General features: G+C 38.6%; 1 protein-coding gene across 1 annotated transcript in view; it reads right to left on the reverse strand.

The window, feature by feature from the left end:
- The window catches only part of iars1 (isoleucyl-tRNA synthetase 1), a 79103-nt gene that overhangs the window by 47160 nt on the left and 13980 nt on the right, over positions 1-17963 (reverse strand). The window contains exons 9-14 of the mRNA XM_053484177.1: positions 14443-14503; positions 12031-12126; positions 10614-10736; positions 8305-8396; positions 6105-6203; positions 1302-1428 (exon numbers count right to left, since the gene is read on the reverse strand). Of these exons, the coding sequence (XP_053340152.1) occupies positions 1302-1428; positions 6105-6203; positions 8305-8396; positions 10614-10736; positions 12031-12126; positions 14443-14503 (598 nt within the window). The remainder of the gene's footprint in view (positions 1-1301; positions 1429-6104; positions 6204-8304; positions 8397-10613; positions 10737-12030; positions 12127-14442; positions 14504-17963) is intronic.

A 17963-nucleotide genomic window follows, 5' to 3' on the forward strand; every position in this document is an offset into this window, starting at 1 on the left:
TGTACATGAGCGGAAACAAAGCAAAGCCCGGATTGAATACTAAATCAGTAGATTTACACTGTTTAATAAATAACAGTTTCTTGTCTCTATAGGGGAATCTCTACTTGTTGCGGCTCTTTCATTACAGGATGTTTTACCTATGGCGCATATCAGGAAGAAAATACTGTTGATGAAAGTAAATCTGAAACCAGGACGTGTTATGACTCCACACAGGCGAAGAAGTTTATGTACTCTAAAAGTGTGTTAGCCCTCTTCTAAAGCGTTAAGGTTGGGCTGTTGTCCCTGTTCAGGTAAAATGGCCCAGTTAGAGCTGGAGAACGATAGAGCTCCACTTTCTGGCCTACCGAACGCTCGGGGAGTCCAGAAGCACTCCAGAGATTGGCGCTTGGAAACAACTCATTACGCTATTTTCAGGAAGCAGGTCGTTGTCCTTATTTTCCAAAGGCCCAAGTCAGCGTGCGAAGACGCCAACAACCCAATTCTGAATTAACAAGGAGCCAGTAAACTGAAACGACCGTCTCTGTCATAAAAAACCTGCAATTTTCTAAAAAGATTTTAACTTGGATTGGACTAAAATTGGTTAATATTTTAGTACGTGTCCTTTTTAGGTGGAAAAGGTGACAGAAAAAAAACTATTGGGTCTTAACAATCTGCAAAAGAATTATACCCAACAGTACTCATATGAAAATGGTACACGGATGGAGTTTGGAGAAAATGTCATCTCATGTGAGGACATTCAGGTGTCAAAAGGTTAATTAATATTGAGGATGAACATTCTGTTATGGTAGAAGGTTCAAAATCAAGGCTGAAACTTTTCCTTGCATATGCAGTTTCACATCCTTAACAGTCATATACTGAAGATCATTCTATATTATATAGTGGTTTACATCTGCAATCATCCTTAACAATAAAGTAAAATTTACAGCCCTAACAATTTAGAATTTCAAGTAATTTCCCTCTGGGATGCATAACGTTGGGGTACAGGTAGCTCAGTAAGTTAAGGCTCTGATTTACTGATAACAAGGTTGGAGGTTCAAGACCCAGCTCCACTATTGTTGGGCCCCTGAGCAAGGCCCTAACCCTCTCTCTGCACCGTATCATGGCTGACCCTGTGCTCTTACCAATTGCTTAGAATCTTGAATCTACAGTAACTACTCCTTACTAATGGCAAATATACTCATGCTCAGGCTCACCAAAACAGGTTCACTTGGAACTGGAAACAGACAGAGGTTTTCCTCAAATGTAATCAAATGTCACCCCTCGTTTATGTAGTTATCTATTTCGACTTGTTTGTTACAGACCTCCTCAAAGTCATCGCTGACCCACAGGGGAATTGGTGTCCCCCAGTAACGGTTACGGGAAATGGCCCAGTCTCGAGCATCTCTTAGCCAGTTACCGAAACGCTTCTCCCTCACAAACTCCGGTACCCTGAAAAGAAAAAAAAGCAATCAGACAAGCAAGGAAGAAAGAATTGGTGAGAAAGAAAAATAAATGCCTTAACATAATGTCTTTTTCATCTTTTAACATATACAACAGGGATTCAGCAACCAAGACAAAGAAACTCCTTAGACAGCTACATTGAAGACAACATACTGTACAATACAAGTCTTTGTACTGTACAACATGATGTTTGATAGAAATGGAACTGTGATACTATCTGGAAGGTTGAATCCCAGAAAACAAAAGGCTTTACCCTTCAACTGCTCTGCTTTATGCTTGGATCATTTGGATAAAAGCGCCAACTATTGCATTTTTTTAGGAGCACAATACCGACCCTGCTGAACACTTACGCACGTACATACACACTCCTGTGCAAATCTCCCCCGCTGGTGCAACAAGCTCTTCATTCCCATTTGTAAAAACTTATCTAGTTAAACAGGCAATAGATCAATTTAATGGTTTTCTCCCTCTCTCTGTCTCTCCCTGTGCCTTTCTGGACTAGATGTAGAATGTTAAGTGTGCTCTCTAGTGCTGGATCCTGGGGACCATTTAACACCCATGGAAAGAGGGCACTTTTAACCCAAATGATTGTGTATGACCCATGTCCTTGAACGTTCTCATCTCCATCGATGCCCCTAACAAAGAATTGTGCAGAATCGGCACATCAGCAATCCGACATGATTCAGCAAGTTCTTTTTAAAATCTATTTTTAAAACATAACATTAAATCACGTACTATATAACTGTCAGACATGCAGGTACATAAACAAGTCATCAGTAATAATTTTACATTTATATTCTCCTTTGCAGCACCATACAGTCGTAATGAAAGTGATGGATCTCGGCTCAGGCTAGGGGAAATCTCCCACCCACACAGACACACAGACACAGACACACACACACACACACACAGCTCGGACTGAGCAGCATGTTCCTCGGCACTGGAGAAACTTTAATTACAGTACTGGCCATGCTGACTCACTCAGTGTGCACAGTCAGAAAGTCTGCTAAACCTACAGAATCTACCAGCTACAAAAGAAAAGTTTATTTAGATCTGCATGTGCTGATAAGTGGTAAAGCTACTGTGTCTATGTGTTTAGTTTGGAAAATATCCACATTTTGATTTAAGCTTTTTTTTTATTTAAGTGGGCGTGGACTCTGTTTTTTAATTTTTTATTATTATGTATAGTAGAGTAGTATAACTATGTATAGTAGTACAACTATTTTTTAGTATATCCAACAGCTGGACTTAAAAATGCAGCGCTGTTAGCATACAGTTCTTCACCATCAATATCATCACCAAAATCATAACATACCATGTATGAGATGGTATCAAAAAGTTTCAAGACTAGTTTTGTATAACACACAATGTGAACATCGAGATTTGTGCAATTGATGCTATTCTGACCATGGCGTTACCACGTCTGTGATTTAAACAAAATAGCAAACGTGATATTCAGTGCATGAAACTGGGCAAATCTTCAACACAGGTTCGGCAAGTTTACAGTGATGCTGCAATAAGTCATTCGAGGTGTTTTGAGTGGCAGTCTTGCTTCAAAAACAGAACATCACTGAGAGATCATGAAGACTTTTAATGAGCTCAACCCCTAAAAATGTCGAAATCATTGGCAACTTGTGCATTATGATTATCCTCACGTGTTGCTGGCAAGTTCGGAGGCGAGCTTAAGAGGGTTTTCGAGGTCTTCGACTGCTGGTTTGAGAGTGGCAGCATGCCAAGTTCATCCCCAGGCTGCTGACGCAGGAGCAGAAGGAGCATCACATCAAAGTCTGACCAAAACTCCGTCAGCGTACAATGGATGACCCATCCTTCAACTCGCGGATTATTACCGGTGACACAACTTGGGTGTATAGGTACGACCCTGAGACGAAGCAACAGTCTTCACACTGGAAGAGCCCATCACCTCCACAACTGAAAAAAGGCGAGGCAGGTCCGCAGCTCAACCAAGTGTATGCTCATCGTCTTTTTTGACATTCATGGCATTGTGCATTGAGAACTTTACCACTGTGCACACTGTTTTCTAATCCAATTTTCTGATCATATTTTTGCAGTATTTGCGTATTATTTTTTTTTAAACAATTACGTTGGCTTTATTTTCCAAAATGTTAAACTAGTAGGCTGATTTAAGGCTGACCCTGACCAGTCAGTTACTAAGGATGAATAAACGAAATGTTGCAAAAGCATCATGAAGCACTATATGTTCAGTAAGCTTTCCATATGAATGTCTGCATTAAAGGAAAAGCTCAGTTCAGAACGCGTGTTCATTTCAAACATCCTTGTCAGTCAGTATAAACTAAACGTAAAAATGCAACTGCTGTCTATTGTGTTCTCCTCATGCTAAGATTATATAATTTTTTTTCCCCCTGGCTTAAATTACCCATGTGGTCCCCATTATGGTCGCACATAATCCTTTCTATGTTAGCCTTAGCACTCCACTCACTTAAAAAAAAAAATGCAAACCTTAGACCAAAAATTTATTGTATGATCGATTATCAAAGCACTAGAGTGTGATTTATCTACAGAGAGTTAATACAGACAGAAAGATCCAAACCTGCAGTACAATCTCACCATTAAGATGCTCTACTCATCCTCCTCCTCCTCTATCTCTCTGTCCTTGCGGGTGATTAATTTCAGAGCGACAGTCACATTAGAGCGAAATGGCCTAAATGCAGACTCATGGGAAATAAAGTACGCTGACCAGCACCTGAAGCGGAAACGTGAACTTCCAAGTCTATGTTCATATTATGCTCAAATGACGTGTCCTTTTATGTCTGCACAATATTCCCGAGATGTATTACACAGTAGTGCTAAAACTAGGGTTCGATGAGATACCAGAAAAGTTCTCAAGTACAAAACGGCATAATACAACAAAGCAGTCTAAATTAAAAGAAACAAATAATCGAAACAAACACATTTATTTATTTCACCAGACATATTGCAGCCATGTGCTCTGAGGTCATTTGAGAACCGCAAGAATGCAACTTAGAATGCAATTTCTTTTTCTCTAATTGCTAAACTCTGCTAAAATATTATCAGGAAATTGCTGTCTCCATATTGAATTTGACAATTATACAAACCTTCAACAAATAAACCGAGTGGTTCTGACTTCACATTCATCAAACCTAGGTTCATAGGTCTCATACAGTAGTGGAGGTATACCTATGATGAAAATTAAAGGCCTCTCTCATCTTTTTAAGTGGGAGAACTTGCACAATTGGTGGCTGATTAAATACTTTTTTGCCCTACTGTATATGGTTCACATTTACCAAGTTGAATACATAGGTCAAATAAACATTGTGAGCTTTCTGTGACTTCAAGTCTTGACTATATATATACACAGTACTGTGCAAAAGTCTTAGGCACCATATTTTATGCTGGACCAATTTCGTTATATATTTATAATGTCTGCCTAATTATGTACAAAATTCTTCAGTATTTCCATATATAACTTAAAAATTTATAAATAAATAAATAAATAACATTACAGGGGAACATATGCATGGCTGTAAAGAAAGTAAAAAACAGTGTATAAGACAGACCGGCTTTCATATGGAAACAAAAAACCTAATGTACGCTTCTGGGATTTGCATAAAAATAGAAAGGAGCGAGTGCGACAAAATTACCAGAAGAACTTATTCTCCAGCAAGCTCAGTAAAACCTAACTATTGGTACAGCATATAATATGGTGCCTAAGACTTCTTCACAGTACTGTTTTTTTTTTTTTTTTTTTACTTTAGATTTAGAACATGGGACTTCTGCAACATTTGAATATGCTGTTACATTGCTAAGATTTATCTGCAACGTAAGTGGAAGCAAAAGACTTTCACCGATTTCACAGAAGGCATTACTAATTTATTTCATGCCCGGGTGCAACTGCAAAGTAACTTTTCAATATGCAAAATCAACATTTTTCGAATAATCTGTAAAAAAAAAAAAAAAGTTAAAAAAGGATATTAGAATAAAACAACAAAGGAGATGTGAGTTCCATGAAGCTCCTTGGCTTTTGCTTTGATGTAAAAAAAAAAAAATAGAAAGCAACATGAAAAAACTTCAGTACTTCAAGAAAAACTTGGTACGAAGACATAACCTTACAGTATTAAGAATGCAAGCACAATAATACACACACACACACGCGCGCATAAAATATTGTATTCATTTAAAAACCTATCTATATTGTCTTGTCCACTCCAGCCGTGAACCTTAACCGTATCAAGGTTAATATGCTTGTGTTTATTTGATTTACTTGGTTTTGGCCAGGGCTTAAATTTCTACAGAAGATTTTTATCTTAGCTGAATAATGAATTATTAAAGATAAATATTCTTAATAAAAACAAATCAGCAACACAATGACTTCATACTTCATATTGTTAATGGTCTTTTGCAGCGGACCATCCAATCTGAACACAACTTGGCACAGGTTGATTTATCCTGACACGACCCTCACGCTTTTCCGGACTTGGACCCTGGCTGCATTCACTGTCTGGGGTTTGGGCGTTAACTGGGAAATGAACCCAGACATTTTGCATTGCAGGTGAGAAACCTACCCCAGAGCCACCAATGCCCACAACTTCATACACCATATTATGGTACAGTAACGGCTACTAGTATAATGGTATAGGATATAATATATAGTCTTAGAGTCTCACCAATAGCATTTTGCGTTGTTTTCCAGAAGTTTGTCCACCATGTGTTCGACTCTTACAAACCAGCTGGGCACAGCCTTGTAGATCAGCGGTGTGTCAGACCTGCCAGAATGTTTTTTTACATAAATACAATCATTATTCCAAATTACTCTTGCATCTGTATTAGATTTTTGATAGACATCATGGAAAATGTTTTAACTGCATTATGACATGTAAATTAAAAAAAAATAAACGACATATTTTGGTCACTTTTAGTGTTGTGTTCACATTGCCAAAATCAGGAAGATGGAATAGACTATTAAAAAACGTTTGAAAAAATGAAATAAACAACACCGGACTATTTTCATGCTCAGCAGTCTTACCATGTTTCTAACACAACTTAATAGCAGAAGTGGTAAAGCTATCAGTGGCTAGTGCGGTTCGATTTTTTTAGTTCATAATGGAGGATGCATTGTGGGAACACACAACACTACAACTACACCACAAGGAAAAATAATGGTGTAAAAATGTCAGAGCTGATCTTTGAGTCATGAAATGGGTGGAGGATTTAATGGAGGATCAATGATGTGAGGTCATGCAAACCATTGGGGTACGATATAAAATTATAAGTAGCACTAAGGAAATAAATATATCCTACTAATTTTGTTGGGTTTAAGTGCGGAGATGAAGTCATACAATACAATAACTATTTATTTGGTGCAACTATGTGGTAATACTTTCTTTGGCCACTTTTTTTTAATACACTGTCTTAACCCCATTTAAACACATTCAAATAAACAGATGCTTTTTAGCAACTTTTTTTTTTCCTTCCAATTATTTACAATGTAATATTAAACCAGTTAACAAAAAAAGAAAGTATAAATTTTGCCCTGATTGGGACATTACCTACTGTAAATGGTACGAATGCACCCTAAGCTACTGGAATGCTATGAAAATTCTTGAGAATTTCGATGAGTGAATTGGATCAGAATAGGATGTTTATTAAACTTAGCCACTTTTATAAAATGCTACAAAAGCAACATCTCCTCTCCTGAGCTGCGGTTTGTCCTCAACTTTAATAGCAGCTGGTAAATTAATGAGTGTGCAGAGTCTAATATCAGACATATTAATCAATAGGGAAGAAAAGGTGATTAAGTGCTTACGACAAGTTTAGGATGAGGCTTATTGTGTGTGCTGATGCAGCCGAGGACGTATTGAGCAAGATATGCTGATGTTTAAGTGGCCTCTCTTTCTCATTAATGCCTTTCTTTATGCTGCATGCGGCGCCGATTTAATGATGCTCAAACCAGCAAGGTCAGGCCAGGATAGTTATGCACAGACTTCGGAAAAAACATTTGCAAAGAGATGAACCGCCTGGAAGTTGAATGAACAATGCAGTGTTATAGAAACGATTTGAATGTGATTTTACTGAACGGTCACACTGTTCCCATTGCTTTGATGCACTTTTTTCTGCAGTTTTTTATTTTTTTTTCAGCATGTGGAAGCGAAAAAAAATGGCTCACTCACATGACAGTAATCGATTCGGGTGACACAAACTTTAATCTGCCTACATGGCCATCAAAAAGAAATTTGTAACGTGACCCTTCCACCAATCAGCAAAATCACAAGTGAAAGTACGTCAGTACCGTCTGCAGTACCGGAAAGAGGGGAGAGCAGTTGCCTGGCAAAACCCACTCTCAGAAGCACTTTCAGCAAGAAAACACATCTGATAACGCCATGCCCTCCTAAATAACAATTTTTATTAGTTTTTTTTATTTTCTTAGTCCCACAAGTGGGAAATTGGTTACATAAAAAACAAACAATTTAATTTAATATGAAGAAATGATGGGTGGCTCAAGGTTTTTGTTCAGAACAGCATGGTGAAAATGTATTCTTCGTATATTCCAGTTCGTTAGAGAGCTAGCATCAGAAAACAGGCTGGAGTCAGCCACGATATTGGCGACCCTAATGCTAGGAGGGTTAGGGGCCTTGCTTAAGGGCTCAACAGTGGCAGTCTGGGAGCACTGGGGCTTGAATGCCCAACCATCTGATCAGTAACCTTGGGCTTTAACTGTTCAGCGAGCACTACTCATATAATTAGAAATTAATCTAAACGGTTTATAAACCTGTAAATTATTTGCTGATATAAATAGTTGTTTCTAAACTCTTTTAAGGGAGGAAGGTGAATCAATACACAGAAGAGGATTCCTCTACCCACACTTACCTCCAGCAAAAAGGGTAGTTATGTTTAAAGGAGCTCGCGTTGACCAGCCGTCCATTCTCCTTCAGCCACTTAATGATGTTTTTGTCCGCATCCTGAAAGGGGCAAAGAGGAGACACTTAACCTTGATCAATGCTGGAAAAAAATAAAACGCTTTCGGATCAAAGAGTATCCCTGTAGCACTTCGCCGTGCCATGGTGGCTTTTTGAAAATCAAACACAAGGAGAAATCACTGCAGACCTTTGCAGCATGCCAGACTTGAGGATTATTTCAATCATTACAAACTGCCTTTTCCCTGAACAATATTCAGTTGGAAAGAGCATCTCGAGCTGATGTTTAATGTGTACAGTACAAGCAGGATGTTCCAGATATCATCATGCTAACTATTCCTTACATCATAAAAAAAGCAAAAATTGCTGTTCTATCACCGGTTAGATAATTCTGAGTAAACACCATCTTCCGTTTCAGATGAAATGCATACACAGATTAAAAAAGCGTAACTAATTATTTAATACCCAGCAATATTTAATACCCATGACTGGAATTAATTTTAATAAATGCTCTCTCTCATTTTATATTTCTTTTCACAGAAAATTCAGGGCTGAATATTTGTTAAAATTTTAATTCCTTGATTCGTTTTCTGAAAGTATGGCGTACTTGTAGATACACACAGCAAGTCTACAAAAGAAGCAGACAGGAGTATAACATCCAGATTTCTTTAGGACATGTCAATCAACTGTTCTTTATTTATGCTTTATTGCTGTGGGTATTTATGCAGAAGAAATAGTAAAGTTCAGCTTTCTAGTAAAAAGCATTTACGCCGTTGTGAGTGTTCCCATAGAAACGACATATTTCCACATCCAAGATCATAAACAGCTTCGAGCTGAAATCTCCCAGCTGTCATTACTGCAATTGCAACACGACATCAATGGCTGAAGGGTGTAAGAATAAATTAATATTACAATAACACACTGTTCGGACATTCGTGTCTACTGAATTCTTTCTTTGTTCAGTGTGTTGGATCTAATCATACACAAAAGGCATTTTGGATTCCTTCACTATCTGCATATTAGTGGATCCATTTTAGACACTCATGCTGGTTGGTGTAGCTGCTCATATGTTTCTGTGTGTGTGTGTGTGTGTGTGTGTGTGTGTGTATGTGTGCACGTTGATTAATGTGTTTCACGTCTTTGTGAAATGTTCGTATTCGTCCATCAGATTGTAATCAATCATATGTGTACTGTATATAATAATTTTATTTAAATAATACTAATTTATTATACATTTTTGACATAACTTTCCAATGATGTCATTGACAGTGGAGTGACCAGCTTTTCAGTTTATTTGCTACTCTCGCTTAAAGAATGCATCTGTTAGTCTTTTAGTGCTGCTTAAAAGAACACTATATATTTTTAAGACAGAAAATAAGTCATTGGAATATTAAAAATAAATATTTTTATAAATGGTAAGTTAATTATATTATAGTGCAGCAAGATGATTTCCCTCTATACATACTATACGTATCTCAGATTTTTCCACAGCTTTCTCACCTCAGCTACAACATACAAGAACAGTAACTATAAAGCATACAACAATTGAATTAAATTGAAAAACATGCAGTGTATAATGCCAGATTATATAACATCTCTCTGTTTATCTGTCAGGATAGTAATAGAAAAGGCCATTTTCTGTCATGATTCTACATAGTATTACATTTTATGTCGCAGATTATTATTGTATAAAACTCTCTGACTGATAACCTACAAACAACAAACCAATACAGCTGTGAAGATATACTGTATATAAAATATTAGAGATTATTTTGTTAGACTTGAAGGTGCTCCTGTCGATGAATTGCCACAGCGTGCCCTCTGATCTGCATACAACTTGGCAAAGGTTTTACACCAGATGCCCTGATGCAACCCTCCCATTTCATCCGGGCTTGGAACCGGCACTAAATCCAGTGACTGGGGTTTGGGCATTGGCTGGGAATCGAACACACATGGGAGGCTAGAAACTTACTACTACACCAATGCCCATATACAAAGTATTATATTTGAGGGTAAAAATTGTTAAGGTGGCAAGACATCTTTGTTCCCTTATAACTGTACAGGTGGCGAGCTCTAAGCTATCCGCATTCTGTGTGGTTGGAGTGAATGTTTTAGTGAATTATAAAGATATGTCAACTCCACAGTTTTATTATATGTATAGCAGGATTAATCTGACAACACTCCACACTTATTTTCTTCCTTTTTGACACTTTAACAGTGTAAGTATAAATTAGATTCTGTGCACACTGAGAACACACATACCTTCACATACTGTCCTGAGAAGTGTGTGACCTCAGCGGTGAAACAGCCTGACGAATCCACAGGGCAGATGGGTACCGAGTCTCGCTGGATAATATTATACTCCATACACACACGATAATCGTCCTTTAAAAAAAAAAAAAAAAAAGAGTTCATTTGTTACATTTATACAGTTTTAAGAAAGAAAATATAGTGTTTCCTTAAATCTCAGGCATAAAGTGGATGATGCCACTTTGCCATATGTCACAAACCCACACAGCAAGTTGCTGCTATGTGAACAACCATTTTTCCCTCAAGATCAAAAAGCGCTTCACACACACTAACCTGCCACATTTTATTCCTCAACTAGAAAAGAGCATAAGATGAGGCAAGATCAGTCAGTATTTTACTGTCTAGAAGTCTGGAGTCATATAGCATTTTTACACATTTCCCATCCTCGTTATAGTACAGCAGTGTTAGCATTTTAGCTTGACTTGTGCTTGAAAATCTCACATTAAAATCCCTTTTTTTTTGTTTATACTAATTTCTAAAAATGGTCAAGAGTGCTTTCACTATCCTGTGTTTTTTTTTTTTTTTTTAAACTAATGAGCTCTCATGACATTGTAAGCTATAACCTCCAGGGGTAGCTAATTAGCATTGTTAGCACAATTAGCTCCACAGGAGGTAGTTAGTATTACATACATTTCCAAGTTGGTTTATTCTTACCTTATCTAACTCTTAAAGTAAATACATGTGTTTGTATTTAATTCCTTATGTGATTTTGCTGTTTAAACTATTTGCGTATACTCACTGGTCAATTCATTAGGTACACCTGTTAAACTGCTCAAACAGCCAGCAAATGAATGCGTTTAGGCATTTAAACAGGTCAAGTCGATCTAATTAACGCATCAGGATGGGGTAAAAACGTAGTTTAAGTGACTTTGAATGTGGCATGGTTGTTGGTGCCAGATGGGCTGGTCTGAGTATTTCTGAAACTGCTGATCTACTGGGATTTTCACCAACAACCATTTCATTTACAGCAAAAAGAGAAAATATCCTAGGGTTGTAAAAAATGCCTTTTGATGCCGGAGGTCAGAGAAGAATGACCAGACTGGTTTGAGCTGACAGAAAGACAACAGTAACTCAAATAACATTACGGTACAGTGGAGGCATGTCGAAGAGCATCTCTGAACACGCAACACGACAAACCTTAAAGCAGATGGGCTACAGCAGCGGAAAACCACACCAGGTGCCACTCCTGTCAGCAAAGTAGAAGCAACCGAGGCTACAATTCACCCGGGCTCACCAATATAGGAGATTTTTGCGGATCTTAACACTTCCAATGTAAACCCCTCTCTGAAGCAACATCATAAGACAAGCTCCGCACAGCACATCATAGACATTCAAAGTAGCTAATTGTGCCCTAGAGACACAAACTTACAGCTCCGAAGTAGGGCGCCTGATGAACCACTCCTGTTCCCTCCTCCTCACGGACATAGTTATCCAGCACGACAGAAAAGGCTCCGTTCTCTTTACACTGGAGAGGAAAAAAAAATTGAGAACAAAGATGATGCAGTGCATAAAGTGGTACAATTTATTATACTGTATGTACAACAACTGAAAGTGAACAAGTAACAATGCTAAATAGTTACAAATATCTTACATTGCATGAACAACTTGTAAAAAACTAAAATCTGAACATGGCATTATTCACACAAAAGAGCTTACAAGAAAGTCCTAGAGGGCAGAGCAAAAAAAAAAAAAGAGTGCAGTTGGTAGAAGAGATGAGTAATTTTGTAATGTGACCACCACACAACAGCTGGAAAAACAGAGGCAAAACATAACCATTGTTACATTTAGTCATTTGGCAGACATTTAGTCATTTGGCAGACGCTCTTATCCAGAGCGACTTACATTTTTATCTCATTACACATCTGAGCAGTTGAGAGTTAAGGGCCGCGCTCAAGGGCCCAACAGTGGCAACTTGGTGGTTGTGGGGTTTGAACCTGGGATCTTCCGAACCGTAGTCCAATGCCTTAACCACTGAGCTACCCCTCGCCCCCATTGTTAGTCTTTTGCCTTCTCACGTTGAGGGGTTGCCACAGGGGACCATTCGATCCGCACAACAAATTGGCACAGGTTTTACACTGGATACCCTTCCTGACTCCCATTTTATCCAGGCTTGGGACCAGCTGGAGTTTGGGTAATGTTTGGGAATCGAACCCAGGCAGAGCCTACCACTGAGCGACCAATAACAGAGATTTGTTTGAATCCCCAAAATGGCACAGCCATCCATGGCTGGGAGACTTGAGTACAAGTTTGGCCATTTAAGTGTTTGCGTATTCTCCGTCAATCACCTCTATGAACCAAGCTGTGAATCTTAGGGGTCATAATGCTAGCAGTAGTAATGACATAATGCCAAAGTGATCTCATTACTGTACTGAAAACTTTGGCAGCAAGAATCTGGGAAAGGGACCTCATCTGGTGTGACCAACAGTGACTCAAGACATGCATCAACTGCAGGCATGCGGCCATACCCAACCAGCTTGTGTGGTGTGATTCCCCACATAGCCAGAATTCACACTAGAAGTCCAATCCAAACAAGTACGCACAGGTGAGGTTGGGTGTATTCAAATCTCTTTATTAACTCATTGATAAAATCTCTATGCACTGGGGCATAGCGACTGGGATAGCAGTGTTGTGGGTCATGTAACACCATCCACAGCTAACCCCATCAGATCTTGAGCTGCATCCAATACTGAAACCGGCATCTAAACCTTTCAGCCAAGCATAGGGCATACTGAATTCAGCTCAGGGAATGTGGAGGGAGTCAAATACCGTCTATGTTATTCAGTCAATGGAAAGGCCGTGAGCAGTGTTTCTAATAGACACGAAAATCGCTCACTGAGGTAGAAAATAATGAAAGGAAGCAATCACCAGCTTTGGATACCTATATCTCAGACCATGTTCACAAGCTGCTACGTGGATAGCTCCTTATTGTGTATATGCAGTGTGAAATGTGTACGAGGAAGAGACAGATGGCTGCTTGCTGGTAGTACATATTGAAAACACTGCATCATAAGTCACAATATGATTTGGTTTGAAGGTTTCAGCATGCACAAAAGGTATTCTGCAATTCGCAAGAAATCTGGCAGTTAAACAGGAGATTAGAACATCTTATAAAACTACATAGGATAGTTATACATGTAGATACCATTTATAGGTATAAAGGTATGAAGACATGTTATTTGAGTACGAGGGCGATACCAAAGGTAATGCAAAAGTGAGCATAACGTTTTCCTTAACTGACATAAGTCGTCCAAACTGCACATGTTGGTAGACTGGTATAACAACATGTATACCAGTAGTAGTGTAGAATGTTTTGTTGGTATACAAAACATACTACACAACATAGTCTCTATCACAAGTCATGCATTTGCACCAAAAATCCCCTTTTTCGCAGTTTGTTTCCTACCGCGCTACAGAATGTTTACAGAGACGACACCATTGAGGATTCGACTGTTGAACTGAGTTTATTGGTAATGCAAAGACTATGTTGAGTATCACCTTCATACAGAGGCAGTGCAATTTAAATGACTAGTGTCAGTTGACAAAAATGCTACGCCCACTTTTGCAAAACTTTCGGGACAGCCTTGTTTTATACACAACTAGACAATTTAAGACACTTGATTTCATACCATCCTCACTATTGTCGAGTATTGGTCTTGGAGTGCACACTACAGAATTTTTTTGAAGATATGGACAATCAACAAGACGTATACATGGAGTATGCCTTTAAACATACGCTTCTGCAAAAGAGTCATCAAAGCACAAACCCTTTACTAAAACTCACCTTGATGAAGTATTCAAAAAGAGGTTTGTATTGTTTTCCCTTCAGAGTCTTGCCGGGAAACCTGAAAAAGACAAATGAGAGCCTTGAAATGTATGCTACACAATTACTGTACAATTATAATATAGACTTACCAAATTGTTTAAGCGTAATAAAATACACTGCCATAAATTATAAGGGAAGGCATTGTTTTGATGAATAACTTGTATTCATGTACCAGTTATGTATGTACAATGGTGGATACTGTCTTCTCTTAATTTCTAACCTAGCAGGATAAACCTTTAACCCACTAACAAAGCAAATTCTGGCTCCTGACTCATCAATTACATTAAGGGTGAAAGATCATAACGTCCATAGTTCACAGTATACACAGTTCTCTACAAAAGTAGTGAAACGAAAAGACCTCTTTTTTTTATACACTCAAATGAGATTTGGATTTGAACTCAAAAGACGAATATACAGCATCTGATATTTGATATTTAGACTTAGAACATGGCACGTCCTATTTGAATCAGGTGATGGAGAAAAAAAATTGGAGCATGTGACTGGCAGGTGTTTCTTGACGTTGTTGTGTTGGCAGTGTTTTGGGTTGTGGTCTTGCCGCATGATGAAATTGGATGCATTTTTCTTTAAATTGGCAGATGCCGTGTTTCCGCAGTCTTCGGAATTTATTCTGCTGCTACTATCATGACTTGCATCATTAATAAAGATTTGTGAGCTTATTCCAGAAGCAACCATGCAATCCCAAGCCATGATACTACCTCCACAGTGCTTGACTAATGAGCTTATATGTTTTGGATTATGAGAAGAATCATTTATTTCTCCACACTTTGGTCTATCCATCATTTTGGTAGCTTTTGTGGGTCCTCTCTATATTTCTTAGCGAATTCCAAACTGGAATATGATTCTTACTGCTGATGAATGATTTGCATCTTGTTGCAATGGCCTATAAATTTCTACTCTGTGTGACCTCTTTACCCCTGCTATGTCGGGGGGCAATGGTCGTTACTAATATTACAACATATTAATCATCAACTACTGATGATTTCCATCATTAGTTACCAATGTCAGTGCTTTCTTTCTTTTTTAGCAGATTCCATTTTTTTTATTGTCTTTCTTCGATAGACAGCTCTCTGGTTATCATGATGCCTTGTCATAATTTTTTAACAATAATTGCGAAACTTCACAGGCCAAACAAACTCACTCATCATTTATACTTCCTTAATCTGTATACGGGGTCACAACGGGGCCTGGAGCCTATCCCAGAAGACTTGAAGCACAAGTTGGGGTACGCCTTGGACAGGGTGCCAGTCCATCGCAGGGCACACACATACACACAGTCATATGTTCCCTCACACACTACGCGTAAATTTGGGAACGCCAATTAGCCTAAACTGCATGTCTTTGAACTGTGGGAGGAAACCGGAGTACCTGGGGGAAACTGAACCAAGCAAGGGGATACCATGCAAACTCCATGCACACAGAGCTGATGTGCGAATCGAACCTGGAACCTGGAGGAGCAAGGCTACTGTGCAAACCAAAAGGCAAAAACTTTAAAAAATAAATAAATAAACTTTTAGAACCAATTTTTTTTTTACAATCAATCCAACAACGATCCATTGTTCATCGGGAATAAAATCATAATTATAATTTACAATTGTTTTCTAATTTATATCCCTAATTTTGAAAAGCTGCTTAGTGACTATGACCATTGTTTTAAGTACTAAATAAATGCATGGCTTAACATTTTTTAACTTTTTGTGGGTTTAAACAAATACGTATCGTCATATTCAGAGGTTGTTTAGAAATGCAAATATCATACAATAAAATTCTGAGCTATCGATTCATTTTTAATGAATTGGCCATGCTTTTCGAATTCTTAACTAAAAATACAATGTGAAATACACTTATTTTGAATATAAATGATCAATAAACATATTTCATTTGATAGTTGTGGTGCGGTGAAGGAGGCATGGTCTATTAAAGACAATACAGAATAATTAGCGGTTTTAAATGCAACCTTCATGACTGATTAAACACAACAATCAACTGAAATTACATGGAGTTTCAATTAGTTTGGCCTACAGTTGGTTTTCCAAGATGACCTGAACTGAGTTCAGTTTTCTCGCCGACTCAGTGCGCTGCTCATGCATACATATATACAGTATACATCTATTTTTTTTTTTTACTATTGTTATTATTCAATATTTTTTTGTAAACTCCAATTTTAATACGTGGTGTTTAAAGCACATGAGCGAATTACCCTTTCCCAACTACTGTCACATTCTTTGGAAAAATTATTTCCCTGCAGTAGAAAGTCAGAGCAAACAGGACCAGGTTTTCATTAGTGAGAGGCGATCTGGTGTGAAAAAGCCTGCAGGGCTGATCCTACTGTACGTGCTGTGAAAGCAGAAATTCTGTCAGAAGCCTGTCAAAGCGATGGGACACGATGTGAAAAGGACTTTGATTTGTCCCTGATTCAGTGCCAGAGGGGATTAATTTCGAAGATAATTCCATTTGTGATGAAAGTCTGGTAAGCCAGAAAATTAGACACCACCGAGAAATCTTGCATAGATTTCAAACGGTATTTTATCTGGATGCAGGCCTTCATGTTTGCTGTACAAGTCTTACACAGAACGTAATATAAACAAATCCGACATACACCATCAATTATTTTTAGCATGCTAATGATTCCTGCATAAATATTAGGATTCCGCACTGACCAATAATTGTACACGGTACAAACGGCCAACTGTTGTTTCATCGCCAAACTGCTCAGACATTTCTCCTTTTTCTTCCATTCCAATGACTTCAGGATTTTCCTTTCTGCTGTTATTTTAATGTGGATCAGCTACCGCAAATGATGCAAGTCCGTCACAAGAGCAACAAGATACTATCGCTTTTTTCCTGTAACGCACTGGCGTCAGTTCACACATGAGCATGCCGAATAATTTCCTGGAAAGTGTACTAGATTTCATCTTGATCGATTGCTGTACATGGCGGTGGTTAGCACTGACGCCTTGCACCTCCAGGGTCCGGGTTCGATTCCCGGCCAGGGTGGAGCCCCGCCTCGGTGTGCATGGAGTTCATGCATGTTCTCCCCGTGCTTGGTGGTTTTCCTCCGGGTGCGCTGGTTTCCTCCCACATTCCAAAGACATGCAGATTAGGGTAATTGGTGTTGCCCAAATTCCCAGTATTGGGTGAATGAGTGTGGGAGTTTGTGTACGTGTGTGTGTGCCCTGCGATGGATTGGCATCCTGGACTTGTGTACCAGGTACCCCGCCTTGTGCCCCAAGTCTACTGGGATAGGCTCAAGGCCCCGAGCCACCATGTATACAGAATAAAGCGGTATAGACGATGAGTGTGGTGAGGTGTCTGCATTTACCCCAATCATTATTAAACAGCATTACGGTGTGCAAAGACACATTATTGTGGAGTTTATTCGTGCCTGGGTCTAGTCTTCCCACTCACTAAGAAATAAAATTTTTTACAATAATATGAACTGTGATAAAAGATTTTAAGGT

Source organism: Clarias gariepinus, chromosome 23, assembly GCF_024256425.1.
Source record: "Clarias gariepinus isolate MV-2021 ecotype Netherlands chromosome 23, CGAR_prim_01v2, whole genome shotgun sequence".
Taxonomy (NCBI): domain Eukaryota; kingdom Metazoa; phylum Chordata; class Actinopteri; order Siluriformes; family Clariidae; genus Clarias; species Clarias gariepinus.